The sequence below is a fragment of the Podarcis melisellensis genome, assembly GCF_964234715.1.
Source record: "Podarcis melisellensis genome assembly, chromosome: 11".
NCBI classification, from domain to species: domain Eukaryota; kingdom Metazoa; phylum Chordata; class Lepidosauria; order Squamata; family Lacertidae; genus Podarcis; species Podarcis melisellensis.
The window spans coordinates 43,665,763-43,684,548 of record NC_138543.1 but is presented as its reverse complement, the minus strand read 5'-3'; the positions used below and the strand labels follow the sequence as shown (position 1 = coordinate 43,684,548).

Sequence of the window (18,786 nt, the reverse complement as noted above, 5' to 3'; positions counted from 1 at the left end):
ACCTGGAAAAACTGTCTGCGGACAAATGCCAGCTCCCTCAGCCTGTAAAGCGAGATGAGCACTGCAACCCCAGAGTCATCTGCAACTGGACTTAACTGTCAGGGGTCCTTTACCTTTACCTTTACAAAGAGACAAATCCACCCATCCATAGGAGCTACCTAATTTTGACAATGAAATGTTGCATAAAGAGAGCCAGCGTGGTGTAGAGATTAAGAGTGGTGGACTCATAATCTGGTGAACCGGGTTCGCGTCTCCGCTCCTCCCCATGCAGCTGCTGGGTGACCTTGGGCTAGTCACACTTCTCTGAAGTCTCTCAGCCCCACTCACCTCACAGAGCGTGGAAAGGGAAAGGAGAATGTTAGCTGCTTTGAGACACCTTAAGGGGAGTGAAAGGCAGGATATCAAGTCCAAACACCTCCTCCTCCTCCTCCTCCTCCCCTTCTTCCTTAGTACCCAATGCCTTGATGGTGGCATACAGGTGTGCAGGTGGGTTGCACATTACTCCCAAGAAGATAAGGCACTGCATGATCAGATTAGAGATTGGTGCACTGCTACAGTGCACTCCCAGTCTTTTAACTGTGGTTAACAGGAAGCCTACACACTACTTGGTACCTGGTCCAATAAGTTTCATCTGGCTGCATGGCAAAACAATTTCTATCACATACACACCACTGATCAGAACCCGAGCAGAAAAGGTTGTGATAGGATCAAGTCCACCATACGACATGGCCACAGATGACTGGCTCTCCAGATGAATGCATGTATGCCAGTGGCTGCCAAACCTCCAAAAACATTTGGCTAAATGCATGCGTACGTGCCTAGAAAGATGCTTCCATGCCACAGCCAAAAATTTTATTTTATTTCTTTCTGATGACACAACATGACTTTGCAATATTCTCTCTGGAAAGCATAAAGAGAAAACAACAGCTGCCCAAGGGAAGGTAACTACCAGGAAGATGTTATTAATTCATTCCTTTTCTTGCATACCACACATTTTTGAACCAAAAACTCATGTGAAATAGGTATCTTAAAGGGCAGCACTTCACTTCTATGGACATTTGAAAAGGGGGTGGGAGTGGGGATTGCAAAGTTATTCAGGCACCTTTGTCAGATTGTTTAGCCCAGTAGTGGAGGCTATGTCTATATGACAGTTCTCCATGGAAGGGACACAGAAATTGCTGGTCATTGGAGAAGATGACCCTTGGGGTCCCTTGCAACCCTATACAGTGGTACCTTGGGTTACATACGCTTCAGGTTACATACACTTCAGGTTACAACTCTGCTAACCCAGAAATAGTACCTCGGGTTAAGAACTTTGCTTCAGGATGAGAACAGAAATTGCGTGGTGGTGGTGCAGCAGCAGCAGTGGGAGGCCCCATTAGCTAAAGTGGTGCTTCAGGTTAAGAACAGTTTCAGGTTAACAACAACAACAACAACAACAACAATTTATTATTTATACCCTGCCCATCTGGCTGAGTTTCCCCAGCCACTCTGGGCGGCTTCCAATCAAGTGTTAAAAACAATACAGCATCAAATATTAAAAACTTCCCTAAACAGAGCTGTCTTCAGATGTTTTTTTAAAGAGAAGATAGCTGCTTATTTCCTTCACATCTGAAGGGAGGGCGTTCCACAGGACAGGCGCCACCACCGAGAAGGCCCTCTGTCTGGTTCCCTGTAACCTCACTTCTCACAATGAGGGAACCGCCAGAAGGCCCTCAGCACTGGATCTCAGGCTGAACAATGGGGGTGGAGATGCTCCTTCAGAACGTTAAGAACGGACCTCCGGAACGAGGATACTGAAGAATCAAGTAAAGGAAGAAATGCATTTGTGCACCAGCGCGCGCGCTCTCTCTCTCTCTCTCTCTCTCTCTCTCTCTCTCTCTCTCTCTCTCGGTGTGTGTTAAAAGTTGTAACTTAAATTAAAGGCATTCCTGATATCTTCAGTTGTGTCTTTATGTTTTACTTTAATTTTTGTAAGCTGTATTGAGAGCCAATAAAATAAGTAGGCCAACAGATTTTAAGCCTGTGCGACTTCCCCTAGCATGCTGCCTAAGAAAGGATTTAGCTGGGGGCTGAACTGTGCCTGCCTTTCCCCTCAGCACAGTTTCCAGACCAATTCCAACCTACGCCATGCTGAAATATCATCACTTAGTGCCAGAACTGGACAAGGCTATGTCAAACATTGTTATTTTGGCATCTCACAGGCTTCTGTGTTTGGCAGGAGACACTGAAGTTTCTCTCTCTCAACTTGCCAATTTCTATGCACAACACAAAAGTTGTGGATACTACTTTTGAACGAGTGTATATAATATCTTAATATTAACCAAAAGGCATAAGGTAATATTTCACCTCACTATTTGAAATGTCTGAGTTTAATTGCAGTGTAGCTCAGGGAAGCATATAACATGCTGAATTATCATAACATTTCTTTCGTTTGTTTTACATAATTTGTTTCTAGAAAGCAAAGGTAGTGAGCCTTAGAGTTCCAGATGTTCTTCAACTCCAACTACAAGCATGGTCAATTGTCAGGCATGAAGAAAGCCTAGTCTAGCAACTTCAGAGGGGTCACAGGTTCCCCAGCCCTGTTACAAAGTCTCACCTTTTTTAAAAAGCTAACTTAACACATTGACAAAGTATATCAAGTTGGAAGGCCAATTTGGACAATTTAACCAGAAGTAGCAACACATTCCGAGGTTCTTCTCAGCCATTTAAAATGGCTATGAATTGTAGTCTTCTTCACTGGGGATGGGTGGATCTGACAATTTTGATTTCTCTAAGTTTTTCATTTTCCTAACCTTGGGAAATGAAATTATGTGGTATTTTTTAGTCCTCATGAAAATTAACCAGCATTTTACTGCATGTTTCTCCTTATAGACACATTTTTGCCTAACACAGATAGATTTGTAAAGCCATTTATGTTAGTTTCACTAATATATACCTTTAGGTGCTCACTTTAACCTATTACATGCATTTCGGTACTTATTGCTTGTCTGGATAAATTCTGTACAGCAAAATTTGGAGAAGTGTGAAGTTTGCATATTGTTGTGAAGAGTGTGACTTGTGTTAGGTTTGCCTTTAAATGCTGAATCAAAATTCTTCCTCATTCCCACTCTTCACACATGCATACACCTAAAAATGTAGCATTTGAATGTGAAAAATGCAAGTCATAACAAATTCATTAGAGCGCTGGTTTTCAACTTGTGGGTCAGGGCCCACTAGTGGTCTGTGGTCTGATCCAATGTAGGTCACAAGAGGAGCACGAGCACCATGCAAATATATAGTAAATGGTTAAGAAATGGATCCCCAAGTGCATGTTTGGGTAAAAAGTGTGTCCTGGGTCTGAAAAGGTTGAAGATGCCTGCATCATTGGGGGGGGGGGTGATGATTGATGGTAACACTCAATTATTCAGAATAGTTTAGTTTGTTTGTTTTTTTAAAAAAGGATTGTGATTAGCTCTAAAATGATTTCTCAAAACTGAGCATTTATCTATATCCAAAGTGTTCATAGGCTTCTGTTACTTAAACTGTCATGACCCAAGGATCCTGGGAAATAAAGTTTGAAGAGGTGCTGAAAATTCCCCAATCCCTATAGAAACTTCTATTGAGACAAGTAAGTGACTGTTAACAGTCTAATTATGTGGTCCCCGTAAAAGGATGAAATAATGACTGCCAATCATCAGCCAAGAGTAAATGCCAGGAAACCTCAGAAAGAGAATTCTGGATAGGCTGAAGAAGAGAAGATAGATTAGAAAGTGAAGCGAAGAGGAAACAATGATATTTCCACCAGAAACCTGATGCATCTAAGATCTCAGCATGTGAACAGAACTCCTCTTTCCTATAACAAAAATTAAGTCCAAAAAGAAGCTTTCCAATATACTAATCACTGTAGATTAACTAAATATCCACAACAACTCCGAAGGAATTCACAGATTTATACCGTGACAATGTTCTGCCAACACTTATCATCAGAACATCTGAGAGGCGGGGATGTGAAAATAGGCTTCTTAACACAAACACCATGGCTACAACATGTAGTTTTCTTGGCCTATAGCTACTCAGTGACCCTATCCTAATCCATTGTCCCATGCTTTTGTTTCTGATTTACCACCCAACAGAGTGGTAAACAGAAAACGTTTCTATTTGCTGCTGCATGAACAGGGCTTGGAAAGCCACTCAAGGCTATGCAGCAAACATGTATCGATTTTACACCAGGGTAGGCAAATATTTATTCATTACCTATTAAACACACTTATAAACCGCTTCATAGCATAAAAACATCAAGGCAGTGTACAATATAGAAAATAAAAAACACAAGCCCTAAAAACAATAATATCAATCCAACACTAAAAAGGATAAACCCATCCACACAACCTTTAAAAGCAACAACACCATCTCACTAGCTATAAAATTTATCTTCCATTAATGACATTAATATCTTCCATTAAAGCCTTCCTAAGCAGAAATGTTTCCAGTAGGCGCCTAAACAGCAACATGCTAGATGCCTGCCTGATTTTTTCAGGTAAATAATTCCAGGGAGCTGCACCTCCAGCACTAAAAGCCTGTTTTCTTTTATAGGCTAAGTCCACCTCTGGGTCTTCCACCACAACATCTGACATGTGAGGACAAATCTGCTCGCATTTCAGAAGCCATTTGAGCAGCCTGATCTAAACGTGTATGCACACAGGAGTCAGTAAATTTACCCCTCCCCTCCTGCAGTTGTGTTACTTGATCAAAGCTAGTTTTCTAACCAAGCTACGTACGCTAGCTCCAGTAGTTGCATAGGGAGAAGAACCATCAAGTCCAACTAGGGTGTGCAGCTACCAATAAGAATTGCCCATATTTAACAAGCTTCCAACTCTGATTATGGAAAACACAGCTTTTCCAGATGCAATCTGGAGCTGTTTCCACTTGGGGTGGGGGACAGAAGAAACACTCATTTCTCTGTCCAGATGTGTACAGTCAAATCCAATGCAGAATTCAGTCAGAAGTAATGCAAGTTAACTTCGATGTAACCTACTCCTAAATAGATGTACACTAGATTAAGAGGATTTGAATAATCTCATGGATTGAGGCAATAAAAGAGTAGGAATCAACACTACAAACTGAAAATAAATGGAATTGAATGTCATAGATTCAAATGGCTAGAAGAAGAACAATCAAAGGCTATTACTTTCCACCAGTGTTATTTGCCTATAAAGCAAACCCAGTTGATGAACGCACTCTGCCTCGGCCTGAATGCAAAACTCTGAGGTATGGACATGTTAGATATAGATAGCTTCTGCACCATTTGCATATGTCATGTTCGTATATTAGAGTAATAACCAGAAGGATGTGAAGAATTTGGCTGTATTACAAATTTGCAATTCGCTTAGCTGAAAAAAAAAAATCCCCCCTGGCTGGGTTGGGAGAACTGAAAAGCTGGAGAAAATTGAGATAGAATTAATAAACTACATTTAACAGTCTAGTCCTATTCAGTCATAAGCCCCACTGAGTTCAGTGAGAATTCTTCCCAGGTAAATAAGCATAGGACTGTGATATACCAAAAGGAAATACATTTTCTGAACAAGAAACCCAGAATGATACAGTGATCAATCAATGGAAGTGGAATAAAGAGAATCCTTTGCAGGTATGTATGGGATGGGTAAGTCATGACCTATGCAAAGCGGTAAGGGAAAAATCTATTTGCTACTGTTTTTTATTCTTGCTTTCACAAATATCTAAGCTTGAGAACACAAATGCTTATCTGCAAGTGTTATATCTCTTATGTCATCTATGACCCTGATTTAACATATCTTAGGGCACCCTAAGCTCTTCTTCCAGCAAAAGGCATGTAGAAAGTATGCCTCAATTCATTAATTAACGTCAAGTAAATGCAGGAGGAGATTGGCTTTAGCTGAACAATGAAACAAGGCAATGCTTTCATACTGACACCATGTCTCTTAACAGGCAATAACAGAATGCACTGCACATGTTAGGAGCAGTAATAAGGCACAGTCCAGTTGTCCACCTTAGAAGGGAATCTATTCTGCATATCGTCAATGATTTATTGTTCCAATTAGAACAGAGTGTTCAAAGAAAGAACACCAGTGACCTAATTTAAAAGCAAAGAATGCCTGTAAAGCTGTTATTTAAATGTGTGACCCAAGTCACATTTTAAAGGTCCTCATATCTCCTAGATCACATTTGAGTAAAAATAAAAATAAAAATCTGGACCAAATATAATTAACCTTGCTTTAATAACCAATCCACTGGAGAAGGAGAATACAGAATTCTGAGAAATGGTTTGTACTTTCTTTTTGTGTGTGCTTTAGAATGTATCCTGATTTATTCCAAAGAAGATTGGAGCATGATAAGTAAAAAAATAAAGGGGGGGGGGAGTAAGTGCAAAAAGGTTTATGATTTTAAGATTTTGTAGTAAAAGTTATCCCTAAACAAATTAGATTCCAAAACTGAAGTAATCCAAAGCTGCTCTATCCATTTCACCATAGACTGAGAAGCAGGGGTGGGTGTCCAGTTCATGTACATGTGTGAATCCACACACATTTTGGGGGGTTAATAATTATGTTATTCATATTACAGTGGGGTTCGTGTACAAGCTCTCATCACCCAGCTCTACTGTTGACTGTTGTGCCTTAAGTACAAGTGTGAAGATAGACTATGGTCCCCATCAAACTTTTCACTGAAGCCAATGGAAAACTACACAGTATTTGTAGAGCTTGTTAAACTTGTTGTTTCAAAGGTTTAAAAAATGCAATTCCCTAACGTATTAACTCCCAGAGGCTTAAACAAGTCTCTAGTGGGAGTACTTTAGATGTGAGTGCTTTGCATACAAAAATATTTATTTCTAAGCTAAAGGTGCAACGTAAGACCGATACACACAAAGAGAGAGATACGTGTACACTTGGCTTTTCAACCCTTCAGTGGCTGAATGGGTGACTTGAAGTTCAGTGGCTGAATATGAAAGCTTTACCTGATGGCAATTTAATATCTGATGACTCAGATATGCAGATCTTCACCAAATGTTGAAGATGTATTAACCATCCCTGATCATCACAGTATCACCTAGGGTCCACCTAAACCACCTGTGGAGAGGCCCTTTATCACTGAGCAGGTGGCACCATTTTTAAACCTTTGCCCGAGCTCTTAGACATGCTGCAATTGTCAGTTTGTAGTTCTCCACTTTTTATAATCAGTTTTCTTGAGGTTGAGAACTTGTTCCAACACGGTGACGATGAGATTAAGGAGGGGGAAGCTGACAGGCAGTGTCATCCACCAAGCTGGTTGTAAGTATGAAGGCAGGTGACAGGAGCAAACCTGCAGTAAATTGCACCAAGCAAGTGGAGTTAGCAAAAACAGGATCTGCACAGGAGTGTCAGGCTTAATGGGCACAGCAACTCATCTTTGGTAAGTCTTTCCCCTATGAAGCAGTTGCTAAGACTGAAGGTCCCTGCCTCTCCACAGCTGTTTAAGTCCCCCTCTCTCCAAGGTTTTCCCAAAGCAATCTGAGACTGTGGCCGCATGAAACTACCTTCTCCTCTCACTAAGCCCTGTAACCTCTTCAGCTTCTGATACCTCCTCCTCCTCCCAGTCTTCTCCCTCTGACTACTCATCATCATCCCACCACCTCTCCCTGGGCACTGAGCCTGCTTCCCTTTCGGGTTCCCCAGCTGGTTCCTCCAGCATTCCTTTGCGTCCATCCAGTTTCTGACAGCAGGTAAGGGGTGGTACTGGTGCTGGCTGAGGACAGATTGAGGTTGGTGGGGCCATGACCCATTTCCCCTACTTTATGTTCCTATGTGATGCTCCATCTCCCTGTGCAAAATCCGAGCATGTGTTTTTTGCTTATGTAAGGCCGTAAGATTAGCCCCGTTGAAATAGCGTGGGACACTCAAGCTCCTTTGGCCTTTGTGTTGTACTCCTCTCAGGTTGTCAGGGTGATTCCTACCAAATGTTTTTATAGTCATCTTTAGCAGGTGGCTATAAATCAGATTTATGAAGACAAAGGCTCCTTGCAACTGTATATTTTTAATAGATTTATGATAAAGCTTTGGTGATGTGTGTGGAGGGTCTACCCTATGGGAATGTGGTAAAGGTAACAGGAGAGTGTCATGTAGACACTAAAGAATACAATCCCTTCCGCATTCATAAATCCTAAATGCCCACAGTTGTAAGTCACTGGTTATAAATTATGTAACCTGGGTCCAGGCTTAAATGGGAAAGCAGTTGGTATAATAAAAAGCAACAACTTCCCTACCCAGGAAACAGCAGTATCTATTAGAAGGCCGTATATAAATTTCTATTTTCTGGATGTCATGTTTGTTTGTTTATTTTATCTATCAGCAACATGAACTAACCTTTATTAGAAAGTGAATATTAGTGAATAAGACAGTAATATTGTGAAGACTTATTTCTAAGAAAAACAAATTTACTTGTTTAACATGCAAGACAAGACTTTGAAGGAACATTAAATGTGATTTTACAGAAGCATTTTCATTCAGTATAAAACAGCACACATTGCTAATTCTGCTTTTATTCTATTTAAGGTTTTAGCTCTGAATTTAACGTGCCGTTATCTCACTTATTTTATAAAATTGTTGAAATGATTTAATTACTCTTGACAGCAAGTAAGATCTGTCTCTTAATGTGGAAACTACTGAAAGAAAATAACCAAATAGCAGTTTTGCCACATACATTTTTCTAAACATCATATATATATATATATATATATATATATATATATATATATATATATATATGAAGTCCTCCCCCAAAATGAAAGAAAGTAAGCAGTTCCCCATTAAATTTCAAAACAATCAGAGCAAGACTAGAAACTGATACTCAAGGTTGCCGACATGGACAAATTTACAGATTAGATCCAATCTCAAAATAAGACGAGCAGTGTTGATGGCAGAGAAATTGATCCCATTTGTATTTTATAGGACATATTTGAAAAAAGAGAGCAGCATATTTGTGAAACGCTTTTAGAACAATGAAAACCAATTGCTGCATTTCCATTCAAAGTCTCATGTTACTACAACGAAGCCTTATCCCAGGCATAGACAAACTCAGCCCTCCAGATGTTTTGGAACTACAGTGGACCTGACCACTGGTCCTGTTAGCTAGGGGTGATGGGAGTTGTAGTCCCAAAACATCTGGAGGGCCAAGTTTGCCTATGCCTGCCTTATCCCAAGCTGGGTCACGATCTGCAGCAACCAGTGATTTCTAAGTGACATGGTTAGAATGAGATATATAACTGCATCACTAATAATGCTGTAGTCAGGGGAACATCCAAACACCAGTTATAAATAATATAGGAGTCCTAATTTGAAGGAAGACTCGAGTAACAGTTATTTATTTAATAATTTTATCCCTCTCTTCATCCAAAGAAGGCTCCCAGAGCAGCTTGAAGACCAATAAAGGAAAAGATGGTCCCTGGCCTCAGGATTACAATCTAAAGATGCAACGCAAATGGAAAGTGGATTGGAAGGCAGAAGGATATTGAACTGGACATACGTACAATTAAAAAACAAATAAATGCCTAATTTATTGCATTCAGGCTGCATTTAACATTTATTGCTTAGAGAATGTTAACTTGGGTCAACCCTAAATGATGCATCCCTGCATCAGTGGTGTGTAATAACCTTCACAACAAATCCAGGAACAGAATGCTACTCTGGTGTAGGAAGCACCGTAACAGTATTTCAGCAAGTGGATTGACCTGTCCACTTATCCTTCTCCCATAAAACATCTAAGAACTTCTGCCTAATCCAAAAGATTCATTCCTTCTCATGGTCACCTGTTGTTCGTCACATTCTTATTTCCCATTTAACCTTGCCAACAGTCCTTCAAGTTAATATAATGGCCAGCAAAGACTCAAGAGGAACCAACATTTTTACGTAACCAGACACTGCAAAGCCTGTTCAGTAAGTGCAAACTGGCCATACTATTGTTTGATGGTTTTAAAACTGAGGAGCTGGACTCAGGCTATGTTGGGAAGAAACCCCCTGTGACATGAACTATGCTGCATAGCAGTAGCTTTCAAACGAAATACTGGGGATCTTCAGGAACCCATCAGAGTTTGTCAATGACAAGAGCAATGGCAGACAAACTTCTGAGAAAGACAGTTTGTGCAGCCATGTGGAGAACAATGGGTATGTTCTAGGGTGTAGGTGCAACAGAAGCCAACTTTGTTCAAAGCAGAAGAACAGGGATGAGGAACCGGTGGTTCTCCAGATGAGGTGGGACTTCCAATTCCCATCAGTCCCAACCAGCATGGTCAATGGCTAAGGGATGATGGGAAGTGCAGTACCGCAGCACCTGGAGGGCCGCAGGTTTCTTAGCCCTAGCCTACAATATGTCCCAGAATCCTCTGCAAGTAAACAGAGGGCTTCCACAGCAGGCGGGAAGCATCTCTTCAGTAAACAAGCTGAAGTTGAAAGTGATTATTTAAGGAGAAGTTTGGAAACCGCTGTTCAACATAGCTGTTAACTTTTCCCTTTTCTTGCGCGGAATCCTATTCAGAATAAGGGAATCGCCCTTTAAAAAAGGGAAAGGTTGACAGCTATGCTGTTCAATAGCCCATACCCCTGTGAATATGCAACCTCCTTTTTGTGAAATTATTTAATATTGTGTTTATGTTCCACATTTCACCATGAGATGCATGGCTGAGTGAGGATTTGGATCCTGGTCTTAAAGAACCTTGTTAACACTGGTGAATCCATAATGTGTGTATGTGTGTGCTTAACCTTTTAGATGGCTGTTATTTCTCCTACTGCAGCTCCTTCTCCCCTTGATGCTTTTCTTCCTAGGGGTTACAATTTAACTGGAACTCACAAGGCTGGGTGCATGTATCAGCTTGGGGAGGGATAGCTGCAGTACAAAAGTGGCAAGAGGAGAAATCAATGAAGAAGAGCGGCAGGAGGAGAATGGCTTAGGCACCCCTCCTCTCCACTTCTCTGCTCGAAACTGTCCCCTACCAAATTGGCTTTTCCCTGGGAAAAAGCAGCTGTCAAGGTTTATATGTAATGCATCCTTAGGCTATTGACTCGCTTTGCTCCCCAGTTTCAATTTGCTTTTGACAACTTTTATTATTCAGACCCTGAAGCCCCCAAAACTATTGCTTGAAAGATCAGCAGAACATATTCCTAATGCAACCCCAAGATTGCAACTGCAAAACAAGCCCCTATTCCCCCCCCCGCATCATTAACTTATCACTGTGAAATTCACATGGGTCTACATTTGCCATCTTTAGACCAATACTGGGGTTGCAATCCTATACGAACTTATCCAGATTGGAAGTAAGGCAGCTTAAACTCGTTAGGGCTTAATTCTGAGTAATCGTGTTTAGGACAGAATTGCAAACATCCCAAAATTTGGTCCTCTATTTTGCAATCTACTATAGATGAGAGAGACCCAATCCTCAAACGTTTCATGGGCCGTCTCTGGGGTGAAGTTGGAGTGCTTACTCCTAACTATTATTTCACACATGTTATAAGTCGTCATCATCAGAGAGAGACATACAGCTGCTTTGTTCACTCCTGGAAATCAGCTTCTCAAGAGAAAGCTTTTCAGGGGGACCTTTGCAGCTGCAACACTGAGGTAAGAAGGAGTGCTGAGTGGTCAAGTTTCAGGGCAAAGCTCTAACTGCAAAGAAAATAAAACAAAACCCAAGCCATCCTACGCGTATCTAGTGACAGATATACTCCAGCAATGCTAAATTATGCAAGCTGTCCCAGACTTTTGACAGAACCACCATAATTCACCCCCAATTCCCATTATCCTAAAGGTATAGAAAAGGCTGAGGTAATAGCTCTGTGTAATCAAGTTGGGAAACATCTGCCAAAGTAAACCTTTATTTAGTGCTTAATATACAGTATTTATAGAGCAAACCTGCTATGGAAATGAATCTTGTTGAAGCTACTTTAATCAGCGGGTGCTGGTTACTCTCCCCAACTTTCTGTTTATTCTCCCCACCCCACCCCCTCTGAAACCCTAAGCATAACCTAGGAAATCAGGCCCAGTGAAGTCAGGACCCATTTAAATGCATGACTCCAGAATTGGCACGAAGAATTAGCCCAGGTGGCATTGCATATGCCCCATGCCTTGTCAAAACAGATACTTAGCCACTATGTGCGCAAAAGCAGCAAGTGACATAGCAGCCTGCCCTGAACTCTGCTGTGCTAGTGCTGCATACACAGACAAGGAAAATCAGTTTAAATAAGGCTCCAAGTTATGTCCTCCTTGTTCACCCACATCACTCTGAATTTTGCTCCCAAGTACCCATCTTTAAACTGCTGTCATTATGTTCATCCCCAGCATCTGCCCAAGATAATGGCACCTGCAGTAGAAAGCTCAGATTGCAAACAAATGGACAACTGGCAATTTGCTGCCATTAGGTGCAGCCATTATCTGTCGCCTGAAGTCCTCTGCATCCCAGCTTACCCATGTGGCAAACGTTCCACGTGAATGCTACTTGCAAGAAATGCAAAAACTCAAAAACCTGAAGAGCATCCAAAATGAATCCCAAAACAAAAGAGAATGTGTCCCAGAGGGCTGAAAATAAAATGTGTGTTTTATTTTTATGAATATCTGTTCAGAGGTCTTCTTCTGTGGCCACACTGAGAAATAGCCTGCAGGGTTCTCTGTTAGATACATCTCCTGTTAACATAAAGTCACAAGTTAATTTTAATGGGAGATGTATCTAACAGATATCTTCCTATGAGAAGCATAGACTAATGGTGCATTCAGACCATTTGCACCCACATTGGTCATCAACTCATGAGTCGGGACCCACTCCTTCACCACAGCCAGATCTAAGGTGACTTGCAACCAGTGGCGTAGCGTGGATTGTCAGCACCCGGGGCAAGGCAAGTAATTTGTGCCCCCTAACCCGTGAATTTGCGCCCCCTAACCCGTGGATTTGCGCCCCTAACCCCCAGAAGTTGCGCCCGGTGCGGCCGGCCCCCCTGCACCCCCCACGCTACGCCACTGGTTGCAATGGCAGTACTACCACCCTACACACCTCTGTGTCAAGTTGTGGATCATGTTAAAAAGCTGCAGAGGCAGAGAGGCAGAGAGCCAGGTGGCAACCATATCACCATGTTATTTTCCAAGGTCAGAATTATGACCAAACAAAATTCTATTTCCAAAAGCAAAATGCATAGGAAGACAGAATGCACTGTGACTGAGAGGGCAGCAAATTCAGAATGGGAAAGAATGAGAATTGCCCTGTTGGATCTGACCCAAACACTATCCAGATGGCTATGGGAAGCTAACAGGCAGGGCATGAAACCAATAGCCTTCTCTGTTTGTCCAGCACCTGGTACTAAGGGGTATACTCTACTTGCTTGTGGAGGTTCCATTAAGCTATCATGGCTAATAGCTGTTGACAGACCTCCACGAGTCTAATAATCCTTTTCAAAGCAGTTTAAGCCGTCAGCCATCACTATATCTTGCAGTGGTTGAATTCTGCAAGTTACGCAAAGAAGCCTGCCTTGAAAAGGGCTGCCCTGTCAGCTTCATTTGGTAAATCTTAATTCTAGGGTTGTGAGACAGAGAAGGAGCAGAGGGGAACTTCTGATCAGAATACATGCAGCCTACTTCTAACATAAGGTGACGACAGATGGCAACATCTCTAGGATAAAACTAATATACCCCAGAGAAAATCCTGCAAAGGCGAAAAAAGAAAAAAGAAAAGCACAAGCCCTAAGAACTGCACTTTCCGTAAACACAATGAGCCAGCTCTGTAAGAGGAGATGCCTACATGAATAAAGATAACAGCCAGTTGAAAACAAAGGTCTGCTTCATATGTCAACGCCGGCTTGACACAAGTACACAGTAAATATTTAGCATGCAGAATTTAATACTACCACCACATAAAACAGGGGCAACTGTATGTGCTCAGTTCCTCAAATGGCAGACTCAGCCCACACCTGGGGAGCAACTCTGGTGCCCTGCAATGTGCTTTCACGAACACAGCAGGACGAATATGCAGAGCTAAGGTTGTCTTTAGAGAATAGAGGCTCATGGCCTCAACCATACTGCATTCTCACTGTGCACAAAGCTCTCAAGAAGGTTTGGCTGGCTGTTCATACAGATCTGTGAAAGGGGTTCATGCCACCAGCTACTGACAGTCCATGTTTGTTTGGCATGACTGTGAATGCAAGGCTCTGAGCAGGAACCCTGGCCAATCCCATACTAACATTTGCACATTCACTGAACACATGAAAACGGGTTTGTTGTCTGGACAGCTCTGGTCAGAAAACAAAAAATATTAATAATATCATTTCCATGGATCTCATGGCGGTTGTCCAATTTCTGTGTCACAACAGCTCTGCAAAGTAGGTGAAGCAGAGCGAAGATGACTGCTCTAGTCATTTGGACCCAGGTCTCCATTGTCTGAACTCCCAGTTTTTCACCGCACCAATACAATATGCTACACTGTACAATATTTAATATGTACCTGCTTCTCCTGGAACTCATGAAGCAGTCCTCAGACATCCCAGAATACTCTGTGTCATATGATTGCTTTCTGGCATTACCGTTTCACAAAACCTGAACTAAACAATGTCTCTGGCATATACAGTGGTTCTTCAACGGAGCAAGCATTCCCGCTGCACACATTGACGCATGTGATAATAAATAACACAAGCCTGTGAAAGCAGACAGAAAGTCAAGTGTAGCCAGCCAGCAGGGGCCACAGCAGAGGAATGCATGAGTTGTTAAAAGCACAGCTGCTTTAACCAACTAAGCACAAATAAATGGGTTGGTGAGAGTTATACGGTAGTTATCTTCTGCAAGATGCAACATTGTCCACACTTCTCAAAACTGCACATTGCCTTCTGTTTAAATAAGTCCCCCATTAGCTATGCTACTTGTTTGGATTAAATTGGCACTGCTCTGTCCAGCTATAGCTGTGAGGCACAGAGTTAATCACACACTATTTATAGGTCGTGTGTGTGTGTGTGTGTGTGGTGTGTGTAGAGCAGTGTACTTAAAAAGAAAAGAAGTGTACCTGTTTCTCCCTTGACTGTCTCCTGAGGCTAGTGTGGTAGACTGATTTGGCCAGGAAAGATCAGTATTCACACCTTCACACACTCCCTGAAACAAACCGGATCAACCTGCTCACATTCACCATGTCATCATTAGGTCTAATCTACTTTGCAAGGTTGTTGTGAGGATAAACCTGAGATGAGTGAGTGAGAAAGGGCCATGCGTGAACAAAACATTGAATAAAATGAATTCGCTGGATTCCCAACCAATATCAAGAGGCAATTTTTAATTATTATTTTTAAAATCGGCTTATCTAGAGACATTTGTCTTTGCAGTTATTTATTTATCTACCCACCAGGACAGAGTCGTTTAAAACTATCCTGAAACAGGCTGTGAGAAACAACTAAAAAAATAACTACTTATATCCACTTCAGTCTGGAAAGAGATATATATGTGAGAATGACTTCTTTTTTAAAAAGAAAAAAAAATGACAGCGAGATGTGTGTGAGGTCTGGATGACTTGATGCAGCCCCAGATGTTTACAAGGCTCTCTCAGGGATGCAACTTGAGACCGTTTAAAGCAGGGCGAGGGGGAGAAAGAAAGGACTGACAGGACGCCACCAAGCCACACATAGAATTTGACAAGACAAAACACACACAAAACCCATGAGTGTCACGGTATAAACTCCATAGGGTACCAGCTTTTCCAGCTAATGAAATTTAGGGGGAAATTGAGAAGTGAAGGGGAACCCTCAAGCACCCACTGGCCATATAAAGAGATCTTGCTCGTTTTATCTGCCAGTTGCCCTCCCCTCCCTTTGAAGAGATCGCCCCTCAATTTAAAAAGCACTGTCAAAAGAGAGCATTTGCTTCGTGTCAGGATACCGCCAGAGCTCCCTCCGCCCCAGCCCCTTCCGAGCCTTTTGATCTGCCGAGTCTGAGTGTGAGCAGACACACGAGCGCGCACCGGTTTTATTAATTCATTTTTGACACTTTCTAAGTTGTGCTCGGAACTTTCCTGGCTCTTGCCGCCTTTCCCGAAGACCTGACACTTTCCTGCCCCGGCTGAGGCGCAGCAAAGGGCCGGCTGGTTATTCCAGTGACGAGGGAGAGACAGCGCTGACCTGAAGGGATGCTGAGAGAGGCAGGGGGAGAGAGAGAGAGAAAGCTTCACGATGAAAGCTTCTCTCTCTCTTCCCCACAGTGATTCCACCTCTGAGAGAGATGGAAAGGACGGTAACGGTAACGCTCTAAGCCATTTCAACAATGCCTGGGAAGTGGTTTGTGAAGAGAACTTCGCTCACACACATAGAACCAGGGCGCAATTCCGCAATTCCTCTCGCGCGCTCTGTTCCAAGCCCCGCAGAAGGGCGAGGGCGCCTCTGAGCGCGCGCAGAGAGCCAACCTTCCTTGCGCGACGCCACCCTCCCCGCGTTTCGAGGGAAAGGCGAAGAGGAGGAAAAAAAGAAAAGAGAGAGAGAGACTTACTATAAGGGCAGTTCTCCCTCTTGGTGCCGCTGACGTTGCCGTTCTTCTCAATCCGGAGGAAGAACTTGTTGTAAGAGTAGAGCTTCCTCCAGCGCACGTCTCCTCGGAGGTGGTTGTAGCTCCGCACGTGTCTCCCCGCGCTGGCGGGCGAGGAGGAGGAAGAGGAGGAGGAGGAGGAGGATGGCGACGACGACGACGAAGACGAAGAGTTGGTGGCCTTGAGGAGCAGCATGTCTTGGCCGTGCTCATGGCAGGGGGCAGCCAGGGACGACGACATCCAGAGCAGCAGCAGGAAGACGAAGCTGCGGCGGCGGCGGGAGGAGGAGGAGGAGGAGGAAGAAGAGGAGGAGGAGGAGGAGGAGGAGGAAGGCAGGTGGGCGAAGGCTGAGGCACCCTGTATCAGTCTCCATTTGCACATTGTACTGAAGCTCTGGGCGCGGGGAGATGCCTCATGAAAAGAAACATACTGGAAGGGGGAACCCCGGGGAGAGGCGAGGGGACAGCTGATGGGGAGCCCTTCTGCTCACAGACCTCGGCGCGCTGATCTGGCCTGGAGGGAGGGCGCCGACTTCCATGCCTCAGGGGGCCAAGCGCTCCGCAGGAAACGGTGCCTTCGCTCCACTTTGGGTTCCCCCACTTCCACGCGCTCTCCTTGGTTCGGCTTCCTTCGCCCTCCTTTTATTAATCCTTCGAGTCCTTTCCAAGAACGCACAAGCGCGCACACACACCACAAAGTTGCCTTACAGTTTTCTGGGCGAGCTCAGGCGGTTGTTTGGCTTGCAGATTTTCTTGGCGATCTTTTTCTTTCTCCCTCCTTCTTTCTTTCTTTCTCTTCCCCCAGGCCTTTCAACCCCCCATCACCAAACTCCTGGGGGCTGGTTTGCCGCTTTGCTGCTGCTGTTGCTGCTGCGAGCGCGCGAGGCTATTTCGCCCTGTGCACCATCTCTCGCAGAGGCAAGGAGGGAAAGTCTGCAAAGAGAGAGAGAGAGAGATGACAAGGCGGGTGAGCGACGACACTTGCAGCGGAGCCGGTGGTGGACAAGGGGGAAAAAAATCCGGGAGAAAGCAAAAACGAAACGGGAGGGGGGTCAGCGCCCCCCCACCCTGAACAACTTCTGCACCTTCCTCTCACCGAAGCCCAGAAACGCAGTCCTTCTCAGAAGCAGAAAACAGGGGCTTGCACCCCCCTCTCTTGAATCTTCCAGAAACAGATAGATATCTGTATCTCAAATATCTGCATATATATATTTCCTGAAAAAAGTAAAAGAAAAAAAGATTGCAAAACAAGTCCTTTCCCCCTCTCTCTCCGTAGGGTTGCCAACAGGTTGGAAGCTGTATCCTAAATGCTAGAGATTAGGAAGGAGAGAGGTGGGACGTGCCTCTGGTGGTCAAGTTTTATTTGCAGGGGGTCAAGCAGCGGTGCTGGGACATCTGAAACCCTTTTGCAAGTTGCAATGAGCAAGCGCCTATTGGGAGCGGGAGAGAGAGAGAGAGAGACTCCAACAGAATCTGCCCTTTTCCCTTTTCCTTTTCCTTTCTTTTTTTCTTTTTTGCTTCTTCTCCTATAGCAGCAGCAGCAGCAGCAAGCAGCAGCCTTCAGCTAATTGCTCCTCAAGCAGTCCTTCTGGCCACCAGCATGGCTTGAGAGACTCATGCTTTACTAATTTTCCTGTCTTCCCCTCTCAGCCAATCCCCTCTAGGGAGCCCTCCTCCTTCTCCCCCTCTTTTTAAAACTTGTTTTCTAGAGAAGGATTTTTATTTTATTTTTTTGGCAGTGTGTAGTTGAGAGCCACCTGGTGCTTGTTGCTTTGCTGACGGAGTCTCTCTCCCTCCTCCCGCCCCAAGCACCCCCTTCTATAAAGAAAGGAGGCCGTGTGGGTAAGATCTGGAAGAAAGGATATAAGTGCAGACAAATTCTAAGAAAGCAGTTTATAAGCTGGTCCGAGGGAAATACAGATATCCATAATTAGCTCCTTTTGCTTCCCCTCCTGCTAACTTCCCTGGAGGTCTCCAGCGCGCTCTCGCTCTTTTTCTTTCTTTCTTTCTCTCTTACTCCCTCTCCCATTTATTTTAACGAATCAATGATTTCTGGCTTCCGTTGCTGAAACAAAAAAAAAAAAGGGGGGTACTGCACTTTTAAAGCTTACTCTTCCTTTTGAGCGTCTCAAGATTTATCACTCCCCAACTCACCGTGAAATAAGCCCCCCTTAAATGAGCCAATTTCTAATTGCTAACATGACTCAACTTACCAAATCACGCCTTGGACTTCAAAAGAAAATAAGAGGGGGAAATGGGGGGGGGGACTTT

At 43.5% G+C, this 18,786-nt stretch overlaps 1 protein-coding gene across 1 annotated transcript in view; it reads right to left on the bottom strand.

Annotated features, from left to right (window-relative positions):
* Positions 1–18,503, bottom strand: part of FGF10 (fibroblast growth factor 10) — an 87,749-nt gene extending 69,246 nt beyond the window's left edge. Inside the window, exons 1-2 of the mRNA XM_081930032.1 lie at positions 17,601–18,503; positions 16,480–17,448 (exon numbers count right to left, since the gene is read on the bottom strand). Coding sequence (XP_081786158.1) covers positions 16,480–16,897 — 418 coding nt within the window. The 5' untranslated portion in view covers positions 16,898–17,448; positions 17,601–18,503. The remainder of the gene's footprint in view (positions 1–16,479; positions 17,449–17,600) is intronic.
* Between the last annotated feature and the right edge of the window lie 283 nt (positions 18,504–18,786).